Source organism: Cheilinus undulatus, linkage group 5 (genome assembly GCF_018320785.1).
Source record: "Cheilinus undulatus linkage group 5, ASM1832078v1, whole genome shotgun sequence".
Lineage (NCBI taxonomy): Eukaryota > Metazoa > Chordata > Actinopteri > Labriformes > Labridae > Cheilinus > Cheilinus undulatus.
The window spans coordinates 17,411,611-17,436,561 of NC_054869.1; the positions used below are offsets into that span (position 1 = coordinate 17,411,611).

The window sequence follows — 24,951 nt, forward strand, 5'->3', positions numbered from 1 at the left end:
TGTCTTACCAACATGGTGGCAGGGCTGATGACATAATAGGAAGAGATGTATGTATGTATAACATGTATGGGGCACCAGTTAGGCTCAGTTGGTAGAGCAGTTGCCCATATACAGAGGCTGAAGTCATCACTGTCTAGGTCACAGTTTCAAATCCTGATCCCGTCACTGTTTGTTTTTAAGTCTTCCCCAACTCTGGTTCCTCATGTTTTCATTCACTCTTCAGCTGTCCTATCTAATAAAGTCAAAAAGCCTCAAAATAATCTTAAAAAAAGACATGTATGACCAATGATTTAGCCTCTGTTCAAAATATAAATAAGCTGAAGGAGGAGGCGCCAAATCAGTGTTAACACAGAGCTGAGAACAACACCGCCAGAGGGAGTTTGATTCAGCTGTCTCTTTAGGATTTCCTTGTTAAACTATATAAACTAAGCACAAAGGTAAGGGAATTTGCCTTTGTTGTAACAACACTTCTTGGCAATAAATCGTACACCACTGGAAAGCCTGTTTGTTTCCCTTTTAAATGGTGCCACATTTCTAGGGAATATGCATTCCTGTGATGAGCAGCAGAACTGAATATGAGGGTTGCGCTCATGAAAAATTTGCCAAACCTTCTCTGCCAATGCCAAACAGCTTATTCTGCCATTGACTCTTGTTTGGTGTTGTATGGTTGATTGGATGATTGAAATCTGAAGAAACAAGACATAATGGCAATTTAACAAATTACTCATTTAAAAAATAGGAGCCTCAGTAGTGTGTAGAAGAACCATACATGATCACAACAGCCTAGCAGCTCCTCCTCATGCTGGTCAACAGCCTGGTCACACACTGATGTGGGATGGCATCCCAATCCTCAATGTTTTTGGGGCTAGTGTTGTCCCCTTGGAAGATAGAGTTCATTCCCAGACTGTGGGGTTGTAACTGGTTGCAAAATCTCATCTTGATATCTCTCTGCATTGAGATTGCCACCAATGATGACAAGCCTTGTTTTCCAGTGAGGGAGATGCCCCACACGATCATTCTGCCTCCACCAAAAGATTTTACTCTATCGGTGCAGCAATACGCAGTGATCTCCACACTCCTACGATCCAACTGCTTTAGGCAGAATCAGGATTCATCGCTGAACATAACAGATGTAAATCAGGCACCTGATTGTCAGCACCTGGGGGGATACCAGAAGCTCGAAACAACTACAATAGAAAACTAAGCAGTATGGCTTTGGTGTAGAAGATTTTGCAGATTTTTTAACTGCCACTGTTATGTCTGCTATGTCTCTGTCACTTTTTGCTCTCTTTCTATCAGATTTACTCTGTCTTCCTCTGGTGTTTCCTGCTCTCTCTGGTTTCTGTTTTTCACTTACTGCACACTCTCGTCTCGGTTTCTTCACTTCCGGTTTTATTTTGGTAATCACCCACCGTCTTGTCTGCGCGTCAGTTTTACTTCATCCCCGCAGCTGTTTTCATTTTACACTCATTAGTCACAGTATTTTAGCACTTGGTTTTCACTTGCTCTCCGCTTGTCCATTGCACTTTATAGTCCTCGTCCCAGCACCTTTTTCTCATAGTCTTAGCTTTCTCATCTCGACCTTGTTTGTGTTTTGGAACCTCTGCTTGATTTTGACTGCCTACCTGCGTACCGACTTCTGATCTCCCATTAAACACTGATTTTTGCCTGAACCCTGCCATGTCCTGCAATTGTGTCCAGCATTCTGTGTCTCATTCCTTGATAGCCACAACCCACATACCCAGCTCTGCTGCCCATCTCACAAATGTATGTTCCTGACAATTGTGGTACCATTTAAAAGGGAAACAAACAGGCTTTCCTACTGTAAAAGATGTACTGCCAAGAAGCATTGTTACAACAAAGAACTAATCTCAATCACAATTTACTTACTTTTTGTGCAAAGTTTATTTATAGAGCTTATGATTAATATTTTGCTATATGTGGAAATATTCAGAATGGTGCATATTGAGCCTTTAACGAGCAAATGTTGTTTCATAAAGATAACAATTTCATTTGAAAATGATGACAAAACAAACTGGTTTGTTTTAAAAAACAAAACAGAAAAAAATCCTTTTTATATTTGGGCAAATATGTAAATAGTGTGTTTTCATCTTGCTCTAGGGGGCTTTGTCTTTGCTTGTTCAGCATCCTAATAAAATCTGATCAGACTTCAACACTCAAACCCAAAATATTCTAATGTTTTAGACAACTACAAGGCAGTAAATCCCTTTTGAGATGAGACCAAAACAGATCTCTCTAGATTACATCATGATTTCTTTGGTTTCCTCTACTGTAGCCTGATCTGTCTGGTTTTCAACTATCCCTAAACTGTTATCTCATCAGCATGTCTACAGTGATCTCATTGTTATGTACATGATCTGCTCTGTTGTTTTGTTTGTTGGGTACTTCTTGTACTGGCACTGCTCTGAGGTATTCCTGAGATAACTGCCAAACACATAAATGGTACATGTACAAACAAAATAAATAAACACAAATCCCATGCCTTTATATCATCACAACAAATTAAAAAGCATGAAACATGCTAAATCATTTTGTTTAATTCATGTAACACTCCTGTTGTGTATTGTAGCTCCAACACATGCTTGTGACCTAGAGAATTGTACAAAGGCGTTCGGCTGAGGTTTGATCAAATTGGTGGCTGCAATATTTACCCTGTAGAATAGAAAGTACCCACATCACAAAGGAGATAAGGCTTCTACTTATTCTGTCACCTTAAGCACACACACACGCATTCTCTCTACTGATAACAGATTAGCATAAAATGGATTAGAAAGGACTAGACTGCACAGCTAACATCTGCTGTAGGGATGCAGGGAATATTGTTATCTGAGTACCTGTTTCACCTGCCTTTACAATTATGTAAACCTGTGTTTGCTCTTGTATTCTAAAGCCCAGAAGTATCAAACACATGCTAACAACAAGGTCAGGAGCGGGGGTCAAAGAACGGTTCTGTAGACTCATACACAGCAGCTAAAAAATGCAGGTTTATCCCAGGCAGGGCAGCAGTGTGCCAGGGGTGAGAGAGACACAATAAGACTGGGTGTTTGTTTGGTTGCCAGTGCACCTGTGCACCTTTGCTTTTATGTTGTGGCTCATCTGCATCAGAGAGGCCAAAGAAAAGCAGCTAAGGAGAAGTACCAGACATGACTGGCTGGTTTTGTGTATTACAGAGGGAGAGAGGTTTAGTTGTACCTTCTTCATAGGAAAAAAGGGGAGAGAGTATTGAAAAAAGAATGTTTCATTTTTTTCTTGTTTTCAGCATGTTGCTGTATTTGTGCTGACATTTCCTGCTGGGGTTGTTTCTTGTTGCCTTTGCTTTGTTTATCGTGCTCAGGACTGTTTGTTTTCTACAGAGATGCATTAAACTTTCAGTCTTTACTGGATGCAAAGTGGCTGTAGATGTAATATGTTTTTCAGTTTGTTTCGTAGTACAACAACAGCTTTATACTCTTACATTGATATTCAAAATTAGGGATGCACAGTATTGGATTTTTGCGGTTATCAGGTATGGCAATATTTCCAAACTCCTCTTAGCTGATGTCAATATCAATACCTATATATATAAATATAGTTCAGTCCTAAAACTTCAGTCCTTAAAATACATTTTGAAATTAAAAGACGGTAAATGGCAAATGGACTTGAGCTTGTATAGTGCTTTTCTAGTATTCTGACTACTCAAAGTGCTTTTACACCACAGGTCTCACCTATCCATTTATGCCCTTTCACACCACTCAATTCACATTCACACACTGATGGCAGAGTGTGCTATCAGCAGAGTATTTCATAAAGCCATTCAATGCACCAGCTAAGATTGGGCAATATTCATTTTTTAATACCATTAAACCTTCCCAAAAATATATGTAGTATATGGTATTACTTCCCGCTGCATAGAAAACACATTATACAGGTTGACCACTTGCTAGTATGCACTTGAAGCACAGTAATCAGAGCCTGTGCCTCTTCTCACTCTTCACTCACTCCTTTTACAAAATGCTAGGAGTCTAAAAAACAATATAAAGACATGGGAAGTGATACGTAGTTGTTTTCACTCTTCACGGCTAAACTGAGTTTCATCTGGACAGAGGATCAAATAAAAATTTATCTCTCTTTATTCCTTTCTTCACAAACTGGTGGATACAGTATGTGCTCTCTTACCCACTCCTTAAAGCTCGAGTATGTAACATTCAATGAGAACCGTGTAGAATCAACTCCCCCGCCCTTCCTGTTCTTCTCTGTGTTTGAGCTACGTAGCTTTGCCCCTCTCCTCACATACCTCCTCACGAATATGCATGTCTGTTGAATCGAATACTGAAGGTGGCAAAGCTTTCATGGCGTGATTTTGCTCCGCTTTCCCACTGTAATCAATGGCCAAATCACAGGCAAGGAAACACTTCGCCTCAGCATGAACGAATTCTGCATAGGACCGAACAGTGCTGGTGACTCCGCCATTGTATCAACATCTCACGGAGCTGAGAGGCGGAAGCGCACCTACTACCACTGCCAATAGGAACACTCCCTCTGATCTGAGCCTTGATTGGCTGCAAGTACTAGCCTCCTCATTGGCTAGAGCATAGTCCCTTGCTGGTTTTCCTCAAGTGAGAGTGCAGCGCTAGGAGGAGTTGCAGAAGTGTGTTATTCTGATAGATGGCTTCAATAACAAAACACTGACAGGTTGTGTTGTTTTTGTGGGCATACGACACTAAAAAAAGAAATCACTAAATCACTACGGCTTTAAGAGGTGATATGAGATAAATAATCCAAAACTGTTATCATACAGGTCTAGAAAGTTTAATTAATGTTTCTGACTTTTAAACAGACAAGGGTAGGACATTGTGCATCAATGGTGAGCTTCGTTTAGCTTTAACAGCAGTGAAGAAGAACCAAAGGACCCACTGCAGCAGCAAAGAATTGTGACTGCATGACAGTTTTTGTCTGAATGTGATCTTTAAAATGCCTTCCAGACAGGCGCTGTTGTACACGACAAGAAGAGACACAGTTAATGAAAAGTTAAATAACGTTTGAACCATAAATCACTGCCTCTTACTTGTTTTTCCTCCTGAAGCTAGCCATTGTGCCTTACCATTGACTCTGTTGATGCCTTTGAATCCTGTGCAGCACCATTTTCAGCAAGCCTGGAACTCGTGTGACTTTTCAGGACTTTAATGATTAAATCCACACCAGTAAACCCCGTACTGAATGTCTTTTTATCCATTTTAATCCAATTATGGTCATTTATTACTGCTAACTTAAATGTTTACCCTTGGTGAAGGTCTGTCAGCCAATGGCTGTTTGTCATCATGTCATGCTGGTGGAATCGAGCATAATGGAGAGAGAGATAGAGAGAGCCTGTGAGTCAGCCCCCTGCGTTATTATTTCAATATTTAGCAGTACAACTCAATAATCAGCAGAAAAACAATTTTAGGATTGCAGAGATGCTGCGCATCATGATTCTATTTGTTAAGCCATGTCCTGAGTCAAATATAGGTCTAAAATAATTTGCTAGTCTGCACAGTCAGTCCAGAAAATTCACACCAGTATTGAATCAGTACTTGGTATAAGCCGATACCCAACACCTTGGTATCAGAATTATATCAGGAAGGAAAAAAATGGTATTGGAACATCTCTACCAGCAGGTACCTTTAATTTATTGTGCATATCCCATACAAAGAGTTAATATGCGTTTAAATGTTAATGAAATGTTTGTTTTAATTGTGCCTTAAGTTACTGCTGCCGCAGTTATATTAACAATCAACTTCAGATCATCAATGCATAGACCCAGAAAGAGGAATTAAAATGTTTTTGAACTTACATTGCCATGGATCACATTAGAACCAGCAGTGTGTGTTTTACAGTTTGACTGTAAAGAAAATCTCAGTGCTGTGCTGCAGCACTTGCTGTGACACGTGAGTATATATGAGGGTGTCTGTTCATTCCTGGACCCTTGTTTGACAAATTATCCCAGCATCATTAGCAAGAGTGTTGTCAACACTGTTGCACCATCTTAACACACAGACAGTAGTTCTGCTGCTAGAATCAGACCCACATTCTCAAAGCATGTATTATAAGCATGCTCTATACATTGTCTTCATGACAGAAATTACAGCAGTACGGTGGTTATTTTTAAATACCCCAGGATACTGTATTACCGCCTAGTCCTAGTGCTGGCAGTCCAACTCTGTTCCTCGAGTGTTGCAGACTGTGTTTATATCTGGCTTGGGGCACTTTTCCATGTCATTCCCAATTCTCCCTCCAGTTTCCAACTTGATCCATCGTCCTAATAACCTAATTAAAGCCCCCAAAAAGTCAAGCCTTAAAAAGACACTTAAATAATTTTATTCCTGATTTGAAATGTTTTACTTTATATTCTGCTATTACAGCAGCTGATTTGTATTCGGGAGGTTGTTGATGACACAGCCAACAATCTCAAAAATCAAACTAAACTAGGGGAATTTTTCAAATGAAGGCATAAAAATGCTTCAGTTTTATCTGTATGTGTATGCGTGGGAAACACTGATGAGAATTGCTCTTTGCAACTACAAACAATTATCCTCTTAATAATTGGATCTCATTGCTGGCTCTTCTCTCAGGGAAATAAAATCTGTTCTGATATATGATAGAATATTAAGTTTTATGAAGAAGGGAGGAGGAGGAGAAATTACACAGCTCATCATTGTATGATGTGCAGGCTCTTGAGTTTTAATCAGGGGTAACACGTAAAATATAGGGATGGATTTTCATCTGCAATGAAAAGGAATACTTAACTAAAGCACAGGCATCCATTTTCTGGATAACAAGGGTAATTATTCTTCACATATGCACAGCTTTTATCTTTTTCCTTTTGTCCCTTTCATGCAAAGATGGAACAATTTCATGTGAACGTCAAACGAGCGCACTGACATACAAAACCCTGCATGGAAAGCAGGGCCCAAGCCTTTTTCCACTTTGGTGGAATCTAATACAAGATCTAATTAATAAAGAAGTGCCTATTTCTCCTTCCTCATCCTTGTTCTCATCCTGTCCCTTGCTCTTCTCGGTAGGGGGGGTTGCAAGATGACAGTCCTGGCATCTTCCAGCTTGGTTTGAATAATTGAGAGTATAGTCCTTATATGTTTAATTCGGATTAGATATTGAGGAGGAACCACCAATCCGCAAACCCCCTCTGCATCTCTGACAAGAGTGTCTTAGAAAGAGTAGGAGGACTATGAGAGCAAAAGAGGGACTTAAATAGACCATGCGAGAGACAAGAGGGAGAGGATGTGAGGGACAGATGGAGAAAGCGAGGGAGGAAATGATACAAGAAGTAAAAGAAGGGAAGCAAATTTTGTTTGGGTGCAGAGGGACATACAGTAGAGAGTCTTTGCCACAAACAGAGAAATATGTCAGGCAAGAGCCCATGGCTTTGTCCATTAGCAGCAGGGAAATGTATCAGTGGGAACATTTACTGAACAGAGAAACTTGTTGCCCTCTTATGTCCTTTCAAGGGATGCTGTTGGATGCCTTAAGTCATAAATACAAGTCTAAGTATTTAACATGTAAATCAACAGATAAAACCGCAGATATGTCAAATAAAAACTGCAGCCATTAGGGAGGTATGGACTTCTAGTAAATCCTTGTGGAAGCCAACTGTGAGCTCTTTGAGCATATGTCGCTGTTGCTTTGCGTGGGCCTCCATGTGCCTTGTATGTACATGTAGCAGCATTAGCCGGCTTCGTGCCCGTTAAATGAAGATAAATGTTTTCCAATCATCTTGGCTCACTGCAGCGTGAAGAGCAGTTTTCTGATCCTCTAAGCATGTAGCTTAGCATTTCTGAAGATGCAAGAACCACTCGTCAGATCCTGGAAACACTGCCAAAGATCAAACTGTGCTTCTTCTATCATTATCTCATAAGTGTCTCCACTGGATTCCCCCAGCACCAAGTCTCCTCTTTCTGTCTGTCTTTGCTTTACACACATGCCCTTTTTCCAGCAGTCCCTAGTATATCCTTCCAGTCCCTGCTTCCGCTTGCTCTTTATTGTTCCTGCTCTTTTTCTTTCGTCTTTTCTTGTCAACAAAGAGATGGAGTGCGACAGACACGAGTCAGTGCTCTGTCTCTTGGGAGTTGACCCCTGAGGTAATGACTGTCAGTGCAGAGGCAGGGAAATATCAAAAATACATACAGCATTTAAAATACCATAAGATTTGGTTTATAAAATGCCCAATTTATAACCTGCCTTTTTTCATCCAAAATGTGGGCAGCACCCTATCTACCAGTGTGACAAATATATCAGTATAAAATGCTAAGACATGTACCTTCATGACTGCAAAGGCAGTTTCCAAGACAGATGTAACTGAAAATCGGACCTCATTCGTTGGGCAATGCAAGTAGATATGCTACGCTATGCTGTGAATGCAATTTGAGATGCATGTGGAGCTCTTTGACTATATGGAACCAGCTTTGATAATCCTGACTCGACTGTACTGCGAGTGTCTCATATACCAGTGGATCTTGTATACCAGATTTTAAGTTATTTCCAGCCATATTATTAGCAACGTAGTAGGGCATACATTAACACAATAAAAATGTTGCTTACAACTGATGGGTAAATTAAAAAAAATTCAAACATTAACTAAATCTGTCAGCTCACAATAAGTCCACCAGAGCTTCTATGCTTGTACAACATGATGAAGCTCAGAAGAAGCCATCTGTGTACTTTATATACACATACAGTACAATGGCTCTGTGGGACTGTTGTGATTTAATTAGCTGCCTTTGTTGTAGTGGTAGCATTGCTAAGCCTTTGCTTCATAGGGTTACTGTGATAACAGGTGGCGCATATCCATAGGGTCACCTTGGGGTGTGATTGGAAGAGGGAGAAGGAAGTAGGAAAGGAAGCGGGAAAAGATGAGAAGGGGGAGGGACAAGAGGAGCAAGTGGGAGGTTGTTGTTAGATTAGTAGTTTGGAGGGGGTTGAAGGATGAGAGGTGGAAGAAAGAGGGTCGAGGATGAGGCAGTGGGGCCTGGAGGGAGAGGTGAGAATTGAAACGTAAGATCTTCTGTAATCATCATCTTTTCTTTATCACAGTGTCATCCATCTTTGTTTGGTCCTTACGGCAGCTCAAAGCCAGTGTGTGTGTTTGTAAGGAAACCCTCTATTCTACTATAATGATAGTTACAGGGTATGATGAACAAGGGGCACAAACAAGAATTTGCACTGATTGGGTGAAATATATGCACTGCCTTAAAAATTACAGATTGGCTTTTTCCTCTCTCTCTTTTCCTCTCTCTCTCTCTCTCTCTCTCTCTCTCTCTCTCTCTCTCTCTCTTTCTCTCTCTCTCTGGCTTGTCCATCTGATTGGTTGCTCCTTAATCTGATCTTGTTAGAAAGCTTTTCATGCATATACTTTGACCTTTAAGTGCAATTACAGAAGAACACACACTAGACCAATCACCCTTTTAAACACACAAATACATTAGATCATAGCACTGGATTTGTGTTTAGCAGATGGCTCCTTAACCATGTTGTTAACATCTATTAGTCCAACGGCAAAGATGCATTCTAGCAAATTATAATGTTGCCACTGGCTGGCTGTACCATTTAAACACACACAAACCCACACAGGCAACTACATGCACACAACATAACTTAACACAGAGGCACGCATGAAATTACACACTGCACAGGCGAATCATTGGTGTCCTCGATCGATGGCTTCACATCCCGTTGCACTTCCATTTCACCTGGAGATAGATCTTTTGATTGCACTAGCTGATAGCGACCTCCACAGACACACACACCCACCTAAATACACACTCAGATGCTCCCCTTGTTAGTGATTGCATTTTCAATGTATGGCACAGGTCTCAGGAGTTACATCATGTCTCACTCCTCTCTTGCCTGGCAACGTGTCATCGACATGTGGTGTACGAATGATGAATGAGCCAACATAATAGCCACTGTAAATCATCAGTGTGAATTGGATTACTTTTATGCATTCAGATTGTGTAAAAAAATAGTGAGATTGAATGAGGAAAGAGGAGCCTATAACATTGCAGCATTGCCCAAGGGAAAGAAGCCGCAGCAGAAGGAAAGGCAACAGCGGATTCCCGAAGCTCCACAAAAATAAAGCCATTTAGAGAGGGGGAAGATGGGAAGAGAGATGGGCTGCAGGGAGCAAAAGGAGGTGGGAGGAGGAGATGGATGGGTGGATGTAAGGATTAGAGGAAAAGCTCGTCAGGCATTCAGAACACGCATTCACCCGTGCACTGCTCCCACAAGGTGCCCTTCACACGTGCACATGTGAGCATGTATGCCCACACATGTTAACACATATGACCAAAAAAGCAAACAGAAAGGCTGCCCCATTTTCCTGATTTTCCCCTCAGTGATTTTCATCCATCACACCATTGCTTCACCACTTGCAGCATATAAAAAATGCAGCTTAGAGACATGTCAGGTTATGTGCAAGTTGACCTTAACTGGCCTCAGCATAAAAGGTTTTCACTAAATGCAAATTCAGGCGTGGTTGACGCAGCAAAAAGAGAACAAAATGTTCTTCAGCAAAAGACAACTCCATTAGCCACTTTTCTTTGATCGTTCTTCTGTCATTTAAAAAAAAATCTCATTCTACTCATCTGCCTTCTCAGCAGATTTCCTCACTCTGTCTCGACAGTGGACATGCTGGATGTGAAAGTTTGTGGTTTTCTCTGCACAAGAGACAAGAAAAAAACAGGAGTTGAAGTGGATATACAGTACATTACATCAGGGCAATAACACTTCTCTGTTCTCCTCTGCTTCCCCCTATGAGCATCTTGGCAGCAATATTTTCAGTGAAGCAGAGTAACCCAGCAAATGAAAGAGCTCTCACTTGGGATATGACTGATTTTGCTTAAACAACATCTTATTAAACAACAAAGAAGTCACTTAAAAACATTTTGGCTTGTGGAGAACTAATGCGCCTGTCCCTTTCTCTATGTTTCTCTCTTTCTCGTTCTGTTATTTTCTCACAGATAACAGTTTTCCGGATGGGCTCGGAGGGTCATCAGGACATTGACCTTGCCATCCTCACTGCTTTACTCAAAGGTGGGTTTTTTTTTTTTTTGTCTATGTCCAAGCCAGAGCTTATGTGTTTACAGAAAATTTATTTTTTTGTCCCCTTTGGCTGCTATTTGAAGGTTTCTATATGTAAAAGCGTTCCCATCTCTGTCCCACTGCGTGTTCAGAACACACAAGTGTGCTTTAACTTGCATGGCTTTTTGCTCATTAATAAAAATTTTTCCTGCTTAAAGCACCTTTAGGTTTTTTATTGTCAGAGAGGAGCAAGAAGGCTCCAGAGCAACTGTCATGAAACAAGCAACAGAGGTTTTTGACCCTGTATAAACCAGCTTTTAAAAAGGCTTTCTCAGAACACTCATTTTTGGTGTGTCTCTTTTTTTAATAATTAAATTTTGATTATTTTTTCAACAAAATATAACATCAACAACGAAAAACAGTAAGACATTGCCAGACGTTCAAAAATTTAAATTAAATTTTACAATACAAGTTTCATGGGGATTTTAGCATGTTTTTTCAGAAATGATAAAGTAAACAGAGCTTATAGCAAAGGAGTGGTATATGAAATTCTAATGATGTGATATGTCTAAGGCAGACCACCAGGGTGTTACTCTTTAAAGAATAATTTTCATTTAGCTTATCTTTTGATGTACAAGTAATTTCTCAGTGTCAACAACAAAATCAAACTTTGCAACTCATGAATTTCTTTGATAATTTCAACCCAGTTATCTGTTGTGGGAGGGTCTATGTGTAAGCATTTACTGGTTTTGGTGTGTCTCCTTAAAAGCAAATGAGATCCTCTCATAATTATAACCACCAGTGTGTTGTTGCAAAGAGCCCAGATTCTGATTGGATTGGCAGATTTAGTGTTTCAGACTAGGCTGACCCCAAGCAGAGGACTGGGTTTATTGTTAACATTTTTTAGTGAGTAAATACTCCAGATACACAAATGTTTTTCGAAAAACAAAATGAAGTGGGGTTGTCCCTGTTAAGTTATGCCTAAAGCAGTAGCTTTCTCAGAGTTTAACTGGAAACAGAGTGCCATGGGGAATACAATGGAGTTCAGTCGATCAACTGTCCAGTTTGATCCGTGTTCATTAGCTGTGTCCTCCAACAAATACACAACTCTCAATTTAGTTTGAAACACAGAATTTCTGTGACTCAGTTAAATACGGAGAGAGTTTATCAACTTTTGCTTCTCTTTACAGGTTTTGTGCTAAACTAAACAAACCTGTTGCTTTTTCCTGCTGCATATCTATATTGTCATACTCATGAGCATGCAGTAGTTTTATTCAATGTAAGATTAGTTCTTTTAACAAAGGGATGCTTTGGATCATGAAACCTACCAGTAAGTGAAGCAGTGTCAAACAGGCTTTCAGTGATTTCCTACTTAAAATGCTAATAGAATCAAATCAAAACCTGCAGAATAATTAATTAGCATGAAGCTCATTAACTATGTGACCAGGGACAGATAATTACAGAACCAATGAATCATGAAGTGTATTGTGTCTTTATATGCATTTTGTAATGTATGTTTTGATTTAATTGGCATTTATCAAATTATTTGCCCTTGTGGTCAATAATCACAGGACACACTTTCTGCATATCATACATCTGCATCAGTTCTTACAGTGTGGCCTCAATTTCACAGTGATGATACAAAAATACCTCACAGTACATTTAAGAACCCACAAAAATATGAACAATTTAAATAGATTTGACATAGATATACTTTTTATTGCAGTTGTCTTTTTGAACCAGCAGATAGATCTGTTTGCTCTTTTCTTCTCTTGTTCTACATCAGTGGTTGAAGAAAAGAGGTGTGCAAATATGATGAAAACTGACGTATATTACCTCTATTTATAAAGACAATTAGGAAAATTATATTTTGCATTTTAAGTGTCATAAATAGATAAAAATTAAAAGAATCATTTTTGCTAGACAGATGAATGTTTCAATATCCTGTGGTTAGGTTCTGATTCTTGGGATCACAGTTCAATTCAACATTGATTTTTGATCCAAACCAAGTTCCAATTAACAACACAATACCTATTTTTCTAAAATGAGGTGCTTATTTCAGCATCAACTCCAGTCTGCTGTGCGTTCAGGAGTTATTTGACATAAAAATGTTTTTAATAAAATGTGTTCACAATAATGTGTTTTTTAGCCTATATTTATTGCATTTTAATAGCTTATTACAATTAATTAATCTGTTGATTAATTGATTGTACTTTATGTACAAATCGTGCACAAAAATTGTCCAACCCTCATGGCTTTATAAAACAGCAGGAATATCATTGCAGTATTTTAGCAAAAAATCAGTTCATTACAAGGGTTTACAAAGTTGCACTATCTTGAGCTGGGAGAAAATGAAACAAAGCTGGCGAGTTATTTCTGTCAATAATCTTGAGTGCAATGATTCACACCTGACATGCATCTTAAACAAATCAAATGACTCACATCCTCTTAAATAAGTGGTCTATTTAAGCTGCAGTATTTCCAATCTCTTCCTCTGTTCTGCAATCGCCTGCTCTGCCCTGGATCAGCAGTGTGCTCTCACTTTCATCCCACCTCCACCCCAGCATCCACCTGCTGGCTCCTACTGGGGGTTTAAGCTGTTATCTTATCACTCACTCAAGTTCTGTTTGTAAAAACCTGTGAGGAGTGATCAAGTCGGAGCCTGACACCAAACATGTTATGTTGCCATAATAAATGTTTAAACTACAATGTGAGATTATTGGCCGAAATACTTTTCTCACAAGCTTTGGGGATAAATCTGAAAAGGTTTCCTTTTCTAAAATGGAACTAAAGTTGTTCGTAATCATCCAACCAAAAAAAGTCAGCATTAATCAAAGACATTTTCCTTAAACGAGTAAATCCCCTAAATCAGGTTAATTTTGACATTAAAACAGGAAATGAATCTTGCTCTCAGTTGCCACAAAGTCAACCAACAAACAAACTCAGTCCTCTTCTGGAGTGGCATTAACCCTGCCCAGTCTCTATGGCCTCAATAATGTAAACATTCGACTATTGTAACCAGTTAGCATAGTCAGTTGTAAAACCCTAACACCAGTCTTTGACATGAAGCAGATGATAGATCCCGTTATTTAATTGTCTGGGTCTGTCAGTGGTTTTTGGCCTTTATTTTGCTTATTTAACTCAAGGTGGTGTTGTGTGATGTGAACTCAGGGTTTTAAATGTCCTGAAGTAGGCCACTTTACTTTGGTTACACTCGTATACACGTTGGGTCAGGCTTCCTCTAACCTGGGGATCGTAGAATCCACACTTATTTGGATGGGCAAACAGGGCAGGCTGAGTAACTCATGGCTCCATAGACAGTGTTGACAGTAAAGCAGAATCTCAGCGGCAGGTTTGATGTGCTTAAACGATCTGCTGTTGAAAATGTACTTAAATTTAAATAATATAGAATTTTTGACATTTTTAATCAATTCAGAATCTTAGAAATTAATGTTTGGGATACTGATGTTGTTCTCTTTTTCCAGCATCTCTAATATACTTCTCAATTGACCTGTGGCTAAGCCACGCCCCCTCTACTCACTCGGACAAACAATGAACATTCACTGACAGACGCTATTGCAGTTGTCACAGTAGGAGACATTTCACTGGAGGCCATGGATGATTTTTGGAGACAGAAAGATCACATATCATCTAGAAGCCACCACAAGGGTCTGAACTACGCATTGGATGGATATATTAATCATTTTATTGTCGAGAAGGTCAATAAAAAGCTTCAGTTACAAGCCAAAATTTACAGGTCCCAGTGCAAAGATGATAAACTGCATCTCGTTGCCATCACAATCTCAGACCATAAGAGAGAGGATCAGCATCAAAGTGCCGCTGAAGTTAAGGTTTTTGGCTCAGAATATGACAAAAATGTAACGGCCTTTTTTACCATCTTTACCAAGAGTGTCTCTCCGGTAGTTTGGTGCTACAGTATTTACATTGACTCATTCAGCATAACGTCTGCCAACCTTTGTTATCTCGGCTATTACAGATAAGTTCATGAAGCTAAGCTCCAGAAGTTAACGTTAAACTAGAGCCCTTTGGACAACAGCTAACAATGATGTACAATCACCAAAGTACAAAAACTAGAACAAAAAAAATGCCAACGAACTCCCAACAAACGTGACACAACGAACAACGCAGCTAGGAGCTAACGTTAGGCTAACTTTAGCTAACGTTAGAGATGTTAAAAATAACTCTATATTTCTTTCCAGCAAAGTCACAGTATGTTGCCTCAAATAAGATGTTGGCTTACCTTAGAACAGATGCTAATTTTATCCATGTTGAGTTGATGTTGTGGTCTACTACACAATTATATCCAAAGACATAACACTTTTCTCGGTTTAGATGGGGCTTAGGAAAGGGTAAAAAATACACTCTGCCGCCCAGCCTCTCAGGATACCTTGTGTTGGAGTTGCATGTACCCCACGAACACCGTTTGACCATTTTTAAACTTAAAATCTCAAGAAAACCTCATAAAACCGGACGAAAACTGACTTTCTCCCATTCATTTCAATAGACGTCCAGGCAGCCGATGTATTGGAGTGGTATACGCACTGTGATTGGCTCATTGCATTTGAGGATGGGACTTAGCCATAGGTCAATTGACATCAGTGTTATAGATTTATGAAAATAGAAGATTATTCTAAAAAAAAGAATTATAGGCTTAAATTTCTATGAGCTAAGTGTCATGGTACTGGTGAGCTGATTGTTTCGTTACAACCCTTTTGCACAGTAAGGCCTGTTTCTCATCTTTACATTCAGTTTACCAGGTATGTATATGTTGAAATAGTTGTACAAAAGTGAGTTACAGATCTACGGTTATTGTGGTTTCCTCCCTTTAAATCACAATGCAATAGAAACAATCGGTCAGCATGGTCACAGGAGCACAGACATAAGAACTGATACAGTAAGATGGCTGACATACAGTAGATACACAGTTATTATTCTGTAACAAATTGTTGTTCAGAAACTAAGAAATGTAAAAAAAAGGACCAGTTATGGTTACCAGATTGAGCATTTGTTGAGCAGTATTTTTAGTGATTCATCTGGTTTTTCATTGTTCCCCTTTCAGGATACCTAGATCTATATGTTCGATTGCTGGTTCAGTAGCTTCCATTGATCATGCGTGTGCTCACCTCTTCAATAAATATGACATTAACAAGGTCCACTCAGGTCTGCATGCACACTATTACTTAAACACACACCTGTACGTGAGAACACAGAAGGTGCACAATCCCAGACATGTGCAAAGAGACATGGAGTCCTGTGGGACTGCTTAGCATTTCAATGCATATGATTGACTTTCTTAAGAATCCCTCCTCAGAGAAACATTTCATTCCTCAGAGAGTGAGAAAGAGACTGAATGAGCGACTTTGGCGAGGGAAGTGTTTTACATAATTGATGTGTAGCCGTCAAGATGTAGGATTTCTTCGGCCCCTGCATCACTCCACACTCTTCACCCCAGACTCTCGCTCTGCTGCCCTGTTACTCTTGCTATGTACACATGTCTCCATCATGTATTCTGTCAACTCTATCGGTTAAACCAGCATTTCTGCCATTTTTTCAGCCATTTTCTATTCAGCTCATTGCACAGTGTTATGAGAAAGGATTTAGGATGAATGACAAATAGTGAAAGAGTAGAGAAAATAAGAAAAATGAAGATAAAGAGATCAGTGAAGTAAAGAATGAGCAGAGATGACAATTTAGAATACACATAGCATAGTTGTGCCCTAATCAAAGAATAAGCACTGTATAAGCAAGTGAACAGAGAAAAGGGGTGAAAAATGCTTTGTGGTAAACAGCATGAGGGTCATTTTGAATACTAGTCTCATTCTGCTCCTTCTTGAATGAGACTCGTTACGGCTTTTAGTGTAAAATAAAATCAGTCACATCCTGCCTGAGAGCTCTTTTTAAAATGCTGGATAAGAAACCTTAGCAGGAGAACTAAGCTGGAGCTCAACAAGAATGGCACAGTCAGGAAAACACAGCAAGGGAGAACAAAGGAAGAGCTGTAAGAAAAAAAGACTAAAAGGATGGAGGGGGTGAGCCCATGGTAGAGACGGCGTGAGAGATTTAGAGTAGGAAGGAAAGAGCATCTGAAGATGCATGGTGTTAAAGAAAAGGGGAAAGTTAAGAGTTATTGATGGTCCACTGTCTGAGATAGTCAATATCCTAAAGATTGGGTCTATGAAGTCAGTTGGCAACAGTTCAACCTCCCTGTAGGTATACAGGGAAAAGCTTTTATAAAGCAAGGCCACCCTACCTTTTAATGTACACAAACCTGCACTAAAGCTCTCATTAGTCTACTCTGCATCTCATTAGCAGGTCTCTCTCTGTCTGAACATTAAGCCGCTGCACAGGCCTTTAAGGAGAGGATAGAGCACTGTGTGGTGTGGTGATACTGGTGTGTTTATTAAAAATAACCCAGTCTTGTCTACACACAAGGGATTTTTAATATACTGTAATTGTAGTGGGTTTCTCTAAAGACTCTAAAGGGGAATTGCTGCTTTATCTTTTTCATTTTGGGTATCTCCTCCCAGTGTGCAGCAAAATTATTAACAGGAACAGAAGACTGTTTTTCTGCTAAATCTCACTGGTCAATTGGGTTTAATGTTTGCCAGAACAGCAATTTTCAAGCATACTGTATATATCATCATTAGCACGGTGAAGCTGATTTACATTTGTTGCTAACAAGATCAGAAAAGTGGTTTGAATCTGTATTTACATTTCCTCTCTGCCCCTTTTATATTATTTTCCTAAATTTTGAACCAAGCAATAATGTTATACTGCTATCAATAAATAGCATGTCCTGACCATAAACTCTTTGGGCCTGGTAGTCAAAAGATATTGCGTTGCTTTTGTGCCTGCTAAACTTGTGCAAATGAAAGAAAAAGATAGCATGCAGTCAACAAAGTCTGCACAAATGGTTTAATGAATGCAAACTGCACACAGACTGCTTTGCCAACCAGAAAGCATCTTGGGTGTGCCTGTCCCATTTTCATGTTTGTAAGTTAGGGAATAGTCAACATTTTGGCACAACATTGAGCTGTCCCCATGTAGATAAGCCTTGTTGAAAATAGCATCTAATCCACTACGGCCAGCGCTGATTGCCACAGGCAGTAACAGCAGTGATATTCAGTGCCACTGAGACTCATGTATTTTTTGGTTCTATTTCTCTCTGTCCCTGTATCTATCGCTATCTCTCTCCTTCCCCGCTTACTCAGTTGCCACTGAGTGTGTCGTCAGATAAACTTTGTATTCACAACCGTATCTGTCTCATTAAAAGCTTCTTAGCAGGCGCAGCATCAGGATTACAATTTTGTATGGGTCTGTTATTATCAGAAGTTAAAAAACATTTCCCTTTCTTGTACTATATTCAGTGATTCTACTTAGGATGTTTCTCTGAAAAATTTGCCATACAGGCAGCCTTTTGTTCACCTGCCGACTTCTCATGAGTCATCAAATGATTTGATTTTTGAGGCGAGTAAAACATGTTGCTTATTTCCCAATGCAAAACCATGATCTTATTTATTTGTAGTTGTGGATGGTGACAAACCATACATCAGTTTTCAGAACACTGTAAATTAATTTCTGTTCTCTCCTTTGGATGGGAAAGATGAATTATTTTTTGTTTGACACTGATAGTGGGAAGGAGAAGACAAGGAGAGAGAGTGTATTAATGGGTGATCTGTTTTGCCTTTTACTATAGTGAAAGTCAGAGACAGCAGCACGCTGTGCTGTCAGTTGATGAACTTGTATCATCAGAAACAGTTTTGTTTTAAGACAGTGTAAAGGCACACAGATACTCCAACTTATGTTGTTTTGTCTTTTTTTTTTTTTTTTGTAGTTTGTATCAGAAATGTTATTCCACCTATGAAACTAGACGGTGACTCTCACCAGAAGCAGTATCTTGCAGTCACTGTGGATGAAATCAGTGAGGGAAAAGTAATCATAAATCACTGAGAAATTTGCAGACCTTTACTTAAGTTAAAGTTGAGTCTCTGGCCTTCACATGTGGCCCTCATGGATCTGTCTGCTAAGTCGCAGGTACAATCTATTATTTGTAGTTACGACCCTTTAGTTAGCTTAATTTACAGTGAGCAAAGCACTCAGCAAAGAAACAGTGATTAGGAAAACTTCTGAACAAAGAGAAAACTTGCAGGGCAGAACCATATTCACATTGAACAGCCATCAGCTGTGACCATCGTGGGTCTGCTTTCTATGCTTCTATAAAAAACAGTATGATATGTGTGTGTGTGTACATTCCTGGGCCCAATTTTACCAGTGTTTTAGGCTCAAATGATCCCAAAAGCCATTGCAGTCTTCATATATATGCGGGGTGTTGGGATATTTATCGAAATGATTCAAGGTTAGCAAGTGAAGTTTAAAAGAGACAGACACAACAACAAATCATTTCTGCCTGGTTGAGTGTCTCCCTAGATTGACATTTTTCCCATCTGTCCTTGTATTAACGGCAACGACATGCAGCAGCCCTGTCACGGTGATGATGCTGTCATCTAACACTTTCTTCCACTATTTGTCGCTGTGCCCTTCAATCCTGTAAATAATGTGTTTTTTCTTCATCCAGTTATAATAAGCAAATCAGATCCATCTAGAATTGCACTTTCTTCACCTTTTGTTGTCAATGTCACTTCAGTTTTATATTTTATTTGACTGATAACACTAAAATCATGTTTATGTTACAGGAAGAGCACTCTAAGTGATGTTCAATGACACAGCAAATCAAAGACACACAGTGGGGTTTTATGCAGGGACGAGATGGAGCATTAAATAAAGTCATACATCAAAGAGCAAGCTGTCATTTTGTAGTGTGAAGACATCATCTTCACTGCAGGAGCACAGAAAAACAAACAAAAAAAAATTCCCAGTTTCAAGCTTTAAGAAAAGATCTACTAGGTCTGATGTTACAAAAAGCCCCTGCAGCCCCCAATGTTAAAATAAAGGGAGCTAATTAATCTTCAGCGCAGGCTCACGGCTCTGTTAGAGTCAAGTACACTGTCAATGCAACAACAGCACTGGAGACAACCACACAGAGATATGATTTTATTACTCATTTCAGTTTCCTCATTTGCAAAGATGGTAACTGTGGGTGAGTTCTTTTTTCTTTCAAAATGAAAATTCTATCAGCTACAGTAAAATGTGTACAAAGTACTACATTGCTTGCTTGTATTGAGTCTCTTTTTTAGAATGAAGTGACATCAGAGATAAACAGTGCCTATAAAAAGTATTTCCCCTCTTGGATGCGTTACCTTTTAATTGATTTTATGAATCAATCATGGTCAATATAATTAGGCTTTTTTTTGTAAAAAAGAAATACCAAAATACCTTAAATGTCAAAGTGAAAACAGATTTCTACAAATTAATGTCAAATAAGAATATGTTATATAAATACGTGACTGCATAAATATTTGCCCCCTTCAAGTCAGTATTTAGTGGATGCACCTTTGGCTGCAATCACAGCACTGAGTCTGTGTGTATGGATCCATTCACTGCAATTTTACTCCATTCTTCTTTGCCAAACTGCTCGAGCTCTGTCAGGTTGCACAGGGATCAGGTGTGAACAGTCCTTTCAAGTCCAGCCACAAATTCTCTATATGATTGAGGTCTTGGCTTTGACTTGTTCACTCCAGAACATTCGCCTTGATGTCTATAAACCATTTCTGTGTAGCTTTCCCTGTCTGCTTAAGGTCATTGTCTTGCTGAAAAATAAATTGTCTCCCAAAGTGTAGTTCACTTTTAAACTAAATAAGATTGTCCTTCAGGATTTTTGTTTATTTTGCTTCATTCATTTTACCCTCTACCTTTACAAGCCTTCCAGGGCTGGCTGCTGAGAAACATCCCCACAGCATGACACTGCCACCACTGTGCTCCATAGTGGGGCTGGTATGTTTGTGATGATGTGCAGTGTGTGGTGTCTGCTAAACATAACGTCTTGTCTGATGGCCAAAAAGCCATTTTGGTTTCATCAGACTAAATAACTTTTTGTCACTTGACGATGGAGCCTCCCACATGCCTTTTGGTGAACTGCAGTCCAGATTTAATATGAGTTTCTTCAACAATGGCTTTCTCTTTGCCACTCTCCCATAAAGCTTTGGCTGGTGAAGGACCCTGGTAAATGTTGCTGCATGCAGAGTCTCTCCCATCTCAGCTACTGAAGCAGTCATAGGTGTCTTGGCAGACTCTCCCACAAGTCTCCTTCTTGCACAGTATCTCAGTTTGTGAGGATGGCCTGATCTAGGCAAATTACACATCTGCCAAATTCTTTCCATTTCTTGATGATTGAAATTTTTTTGTATCCATCCTGTGACTTATACTTTTTAATCACCTTTTCTCTGAGTTGTGTTCTTTTGTCTTCCTGGTATAATGGTAGCCAGGAATATTGATTAACCAGTGACCTTCCAGAAACAGGTATCTTTATACTACAATCACTTAAGACACATTAACTGAACTCAGGTGATCCCCATTTCACTAAATGTGAGACCATTTGCACCAACTGGTTGGACCTCTGTTGAATTAGAACTGTCCCTTTAAAGGTAGTGAACATTTATGCAGTCACTTATTTTACATTATTTACACTTATGTACATTTTCATTGAATTGACATTACTTTGTAGAACTCTGTTTTCACTTTTTTATTAAAGTATTTTTTTGTCAAAACAAGCCAGATTATATTGACTGTGATTGTTTTATAGAGTCAATAAGAGGGTAAAACATCCAAGGGGTGGATTATTTTTATCTGCAGTGTACATCAGCGTGACAATGTAAATATCATTGTAAACAAGCAAAATAAAAATATGAATAACCTGGTGAATACAGTTACATTTTCAACATAACAGGTATTTTAATTAAGCTCAGAGGGATGAAAGTTGGAGAAATTAAAACATAACAAAAATAAGATCATTATAAACAGCAAATAGGCACTCATTTTTAGCTCACTTTTTCAGGGTTCAAGTAACATTGTTTTCTGGAAATATGACATTGTTTTCACCCTGATCCTCTTGCAGGTGCCAACGCTTCAGCTCCTGACCAGCTGAGTTTGGCTCTGGCGTGGAACAGAGTGGACATTGCCCGCAGTCAGATCTTCATCTATGGACAGCAATGGCCTGTAAGAACCATAAACCATACTGCAGCAGTAATATCAATCACATTTAAGGGCATGATTATTTCTGTTCTCACTGACAGTAACTACAATTTGTACTGTGGTCCTACAAAGCTTTTAAAACAAAGCTATCTGAAATCATCTTACAGAATTTGTACATTGATATGAGCTCTCAACAGATAATTCATAGCAACGCATAAAATGATAATTAACTTTTAAAAAAATGTTTTAAAGAGAATGACAATAGCTGATAAGTTCAATAATTGAAAAACAAAGATACGTAAAATGAGTTATAAAACAGAAATGGATTTATAAAATGTGGCTCCCCTAACATTTTTTTCCTGCGAAACCCTTACATAATATTCCAGGTTATCTTTATTTATTTCCTTGCAGTGCTCCTGTGCAGTAAGTAGTATGTTGTGTGGGCTGTGTATGGTATCATCAGTTTATATATCCTTCGCCCACGTACCGTAGGTTGGTTCCCTGGAGCAGGCGATGCTGGATGCCTTAGTTCTGGACAGAGTGGACTTTGTAAAGCTGCTGATTGAAAATGGAGTCAGTATGCACCGTTTTCTCACACTTTCCAGGCTGGAGGAGCTCTACAATACGGTAAAAATAAAATAATAACTGGTCGTAAACACAGGTGATGTAATGTTTTTGCAAAACACGAGACCATCCTCCCTCTGCAGATAGATACGATAGCTAGTATGTTTTAGTCATTTACACAATAGAGTGATGATTGTTATGAACAGCATAGCAGGTGCTTTTCATTTGTACAAAGTGAACATACACATTCTGTCATTGACTATCTACTTTATCCTTTCAAGTCATGTTGGATTTTTTTTCCCCTACAGAGACATGGACCGTCCAACACGCTGTACCACCTTGTCAGAGATGTCAAAAAGGTACGACCATCACTGCCGTCCACTTAGCTCCATGGCTGTTCAGGCATTCTTTATGGGAATGTTTGCTTGGATGTGTACATGAAAGAAAATGTTTGTCTAGTTCCAGCTGCTTTTTTCGCAGTGTGTGTTGTTTCTTTGTTTTTATACATTTTGTGGATTTACCTTTGGGTTGCCTAGTTGCTGTTAATTTCAAATAGAGGCCGGCTCTTCTCTTTCAGCTGGAGTTGCAGGCTGCAGTGGCTGTGTAGAGCTATGCACGACTTCCATTGCTATCATGACTCTTGTGCAATTTACTCAGTTCTTTCTCTGAGGCATGCACTGCCGTGGTAAACAAACACTACATGTATTAAACATCGCTTTATCCACAGAACTTGAGTTTGAGACAGCTGGGGGCACTGGTGGAACTACTGTGAGGATGAGAAGAGAGAAGTCAGCAGACACCAACAATTTATTCATGTCTGTTTTGATCTGCATATTTAATATCGCTTTTAAGTGTTTTCCTTCTGATAAACTGTATCATCTGGTTCTCAGCGAAGAGAGGCTGGGTGTTCCCTTACTTTATACTTTAGAACAATAAGTGTCATTGTGTTTACAAAAATAAAACAGGAGAATAATTTCTATTTATGTTTTAATCAGTGTTAGGTAACATGACTTTTTAAAAGAAGCTTGTTATGTTAAAGGTATGGCAGTGTAAAAAGTAACTTACACACTTGAAGCCGCTATTCAGAAAAAAATTGAGACCTTGTGTAAAATGTGAATGAAAACAGAATACAGTGATTTTCAAATGATTGTTCACCTGTATTCAATTGAATGCAACACAAGGAAAATATGTTTAATGTTCAAACTACTTAAATATGTAATTTTTATGAAAACAAACACCTCTTCTGAATTTTATTCCTGCAACATGTTCTAAAAAAGTTGGGACTGGAGCATGTTTACCACTTATTCTTCTAACAACCCTCCGTATATTTCTGGGGGACTGACCACAGTAATTGTTGAAGGGCAGTTCTTTCCTTTTCTTGCTCAGTTGCTCTACAGTACTGGGTTTCTATTGTCATGTTTTGTGCTTTATAATGTCTGGACTGCATTCAGGCAAGTTTCTTACCTGCACTCTTTTACTGTGAAGCCATGCTGTTGTAACTCGTGCAGAATGTGGCTTGGCATTGACTTGCTGAAAAAGCAGGCACATCCCTGAAGAAGATGTCATCTGGATGAAAGCATACAGTATGTTGCTCCAAACCCTGTATGTTACTCTCAGTATTGACGGTGTCTTCACAGATGTGCAAGTTACCCATGCTACGGGCACTAACACACCCCTACAACTAAACACTTGAGTTGTAGAGCAGTTCACCTTCCTTGGCAGTGTAATTGATCGATTGATCAGCTGACTGTGAGGCTGAGTTCAATTGCAGACTTGGACTCGCCCGTGGATCCAAGTTTGCTGAGCAAGACACTGTGGCATTCCTGGTATCTGAGCATGCAGATGAAAGTCTCAGTCTCGCTGTCCTTGGTCCTTCCAGTCTTTCTATACTCTTATTACAATGTTACAATGTTACAATGTCATTTAGCAGACGCTTTTCTCCAAAGCGACGTACATTTGAGAGCAAGAACAACACAAGCAATGATCTAGACAAGAAGAAACAACATCAGTAAGTGCCATCAAGTGCTTCAGGTCCAATTGGACGCAAGTGCTGCCGTGTAGAGTTTAAGGCAGAGTACCTAAAATATATGTTGTTTTTGTTGTTTTTTTTTTTTTTTTTTTTTTTTTTTTTTTTTTGTTATTAGACAGCAACAATGAATCAAGGAAAATGTGGGATCACTAATCGCCATTCATTAGACTTCACAACAA

General features: G+C 39.2%; 1 protein-coding gene across 3 annotated transcripts in view; it reads left to right on the plus strand.

Annotated features, from left to right (window-relative positions):
• trpm3 (transient receptor potential cation channel, subfamily M, member 3) overlaps positions 1–24,951 on the plus strand; it is a 221,716-nt gene that overhangs the window by 155,318 nt on the left and 41,447 nt on the right. For all 3 annotated transcript variants that reach the window (XM_041787645.1, XM_041787643.1, XM_041787644.1), the window contains exons 9-12: positions 11,010–11,082; positions 22,103–22,203; positions 22,672–22,806; positions 23,052–23,102. In XM_041787645.1, the coding sequence (XP_041643579.1) occupies positions 11,010–11,082; positions 22,103–22,203; positions 22,672–22,806; positions 23,052–23,102 (360 nt within the window). The remainder of the gene's footprint in view (positions 1–11,009; positions 11,083–22,102; positions 22,204–22,671; positions 22,807–23,051; positions 23,103–24,951) is intronic.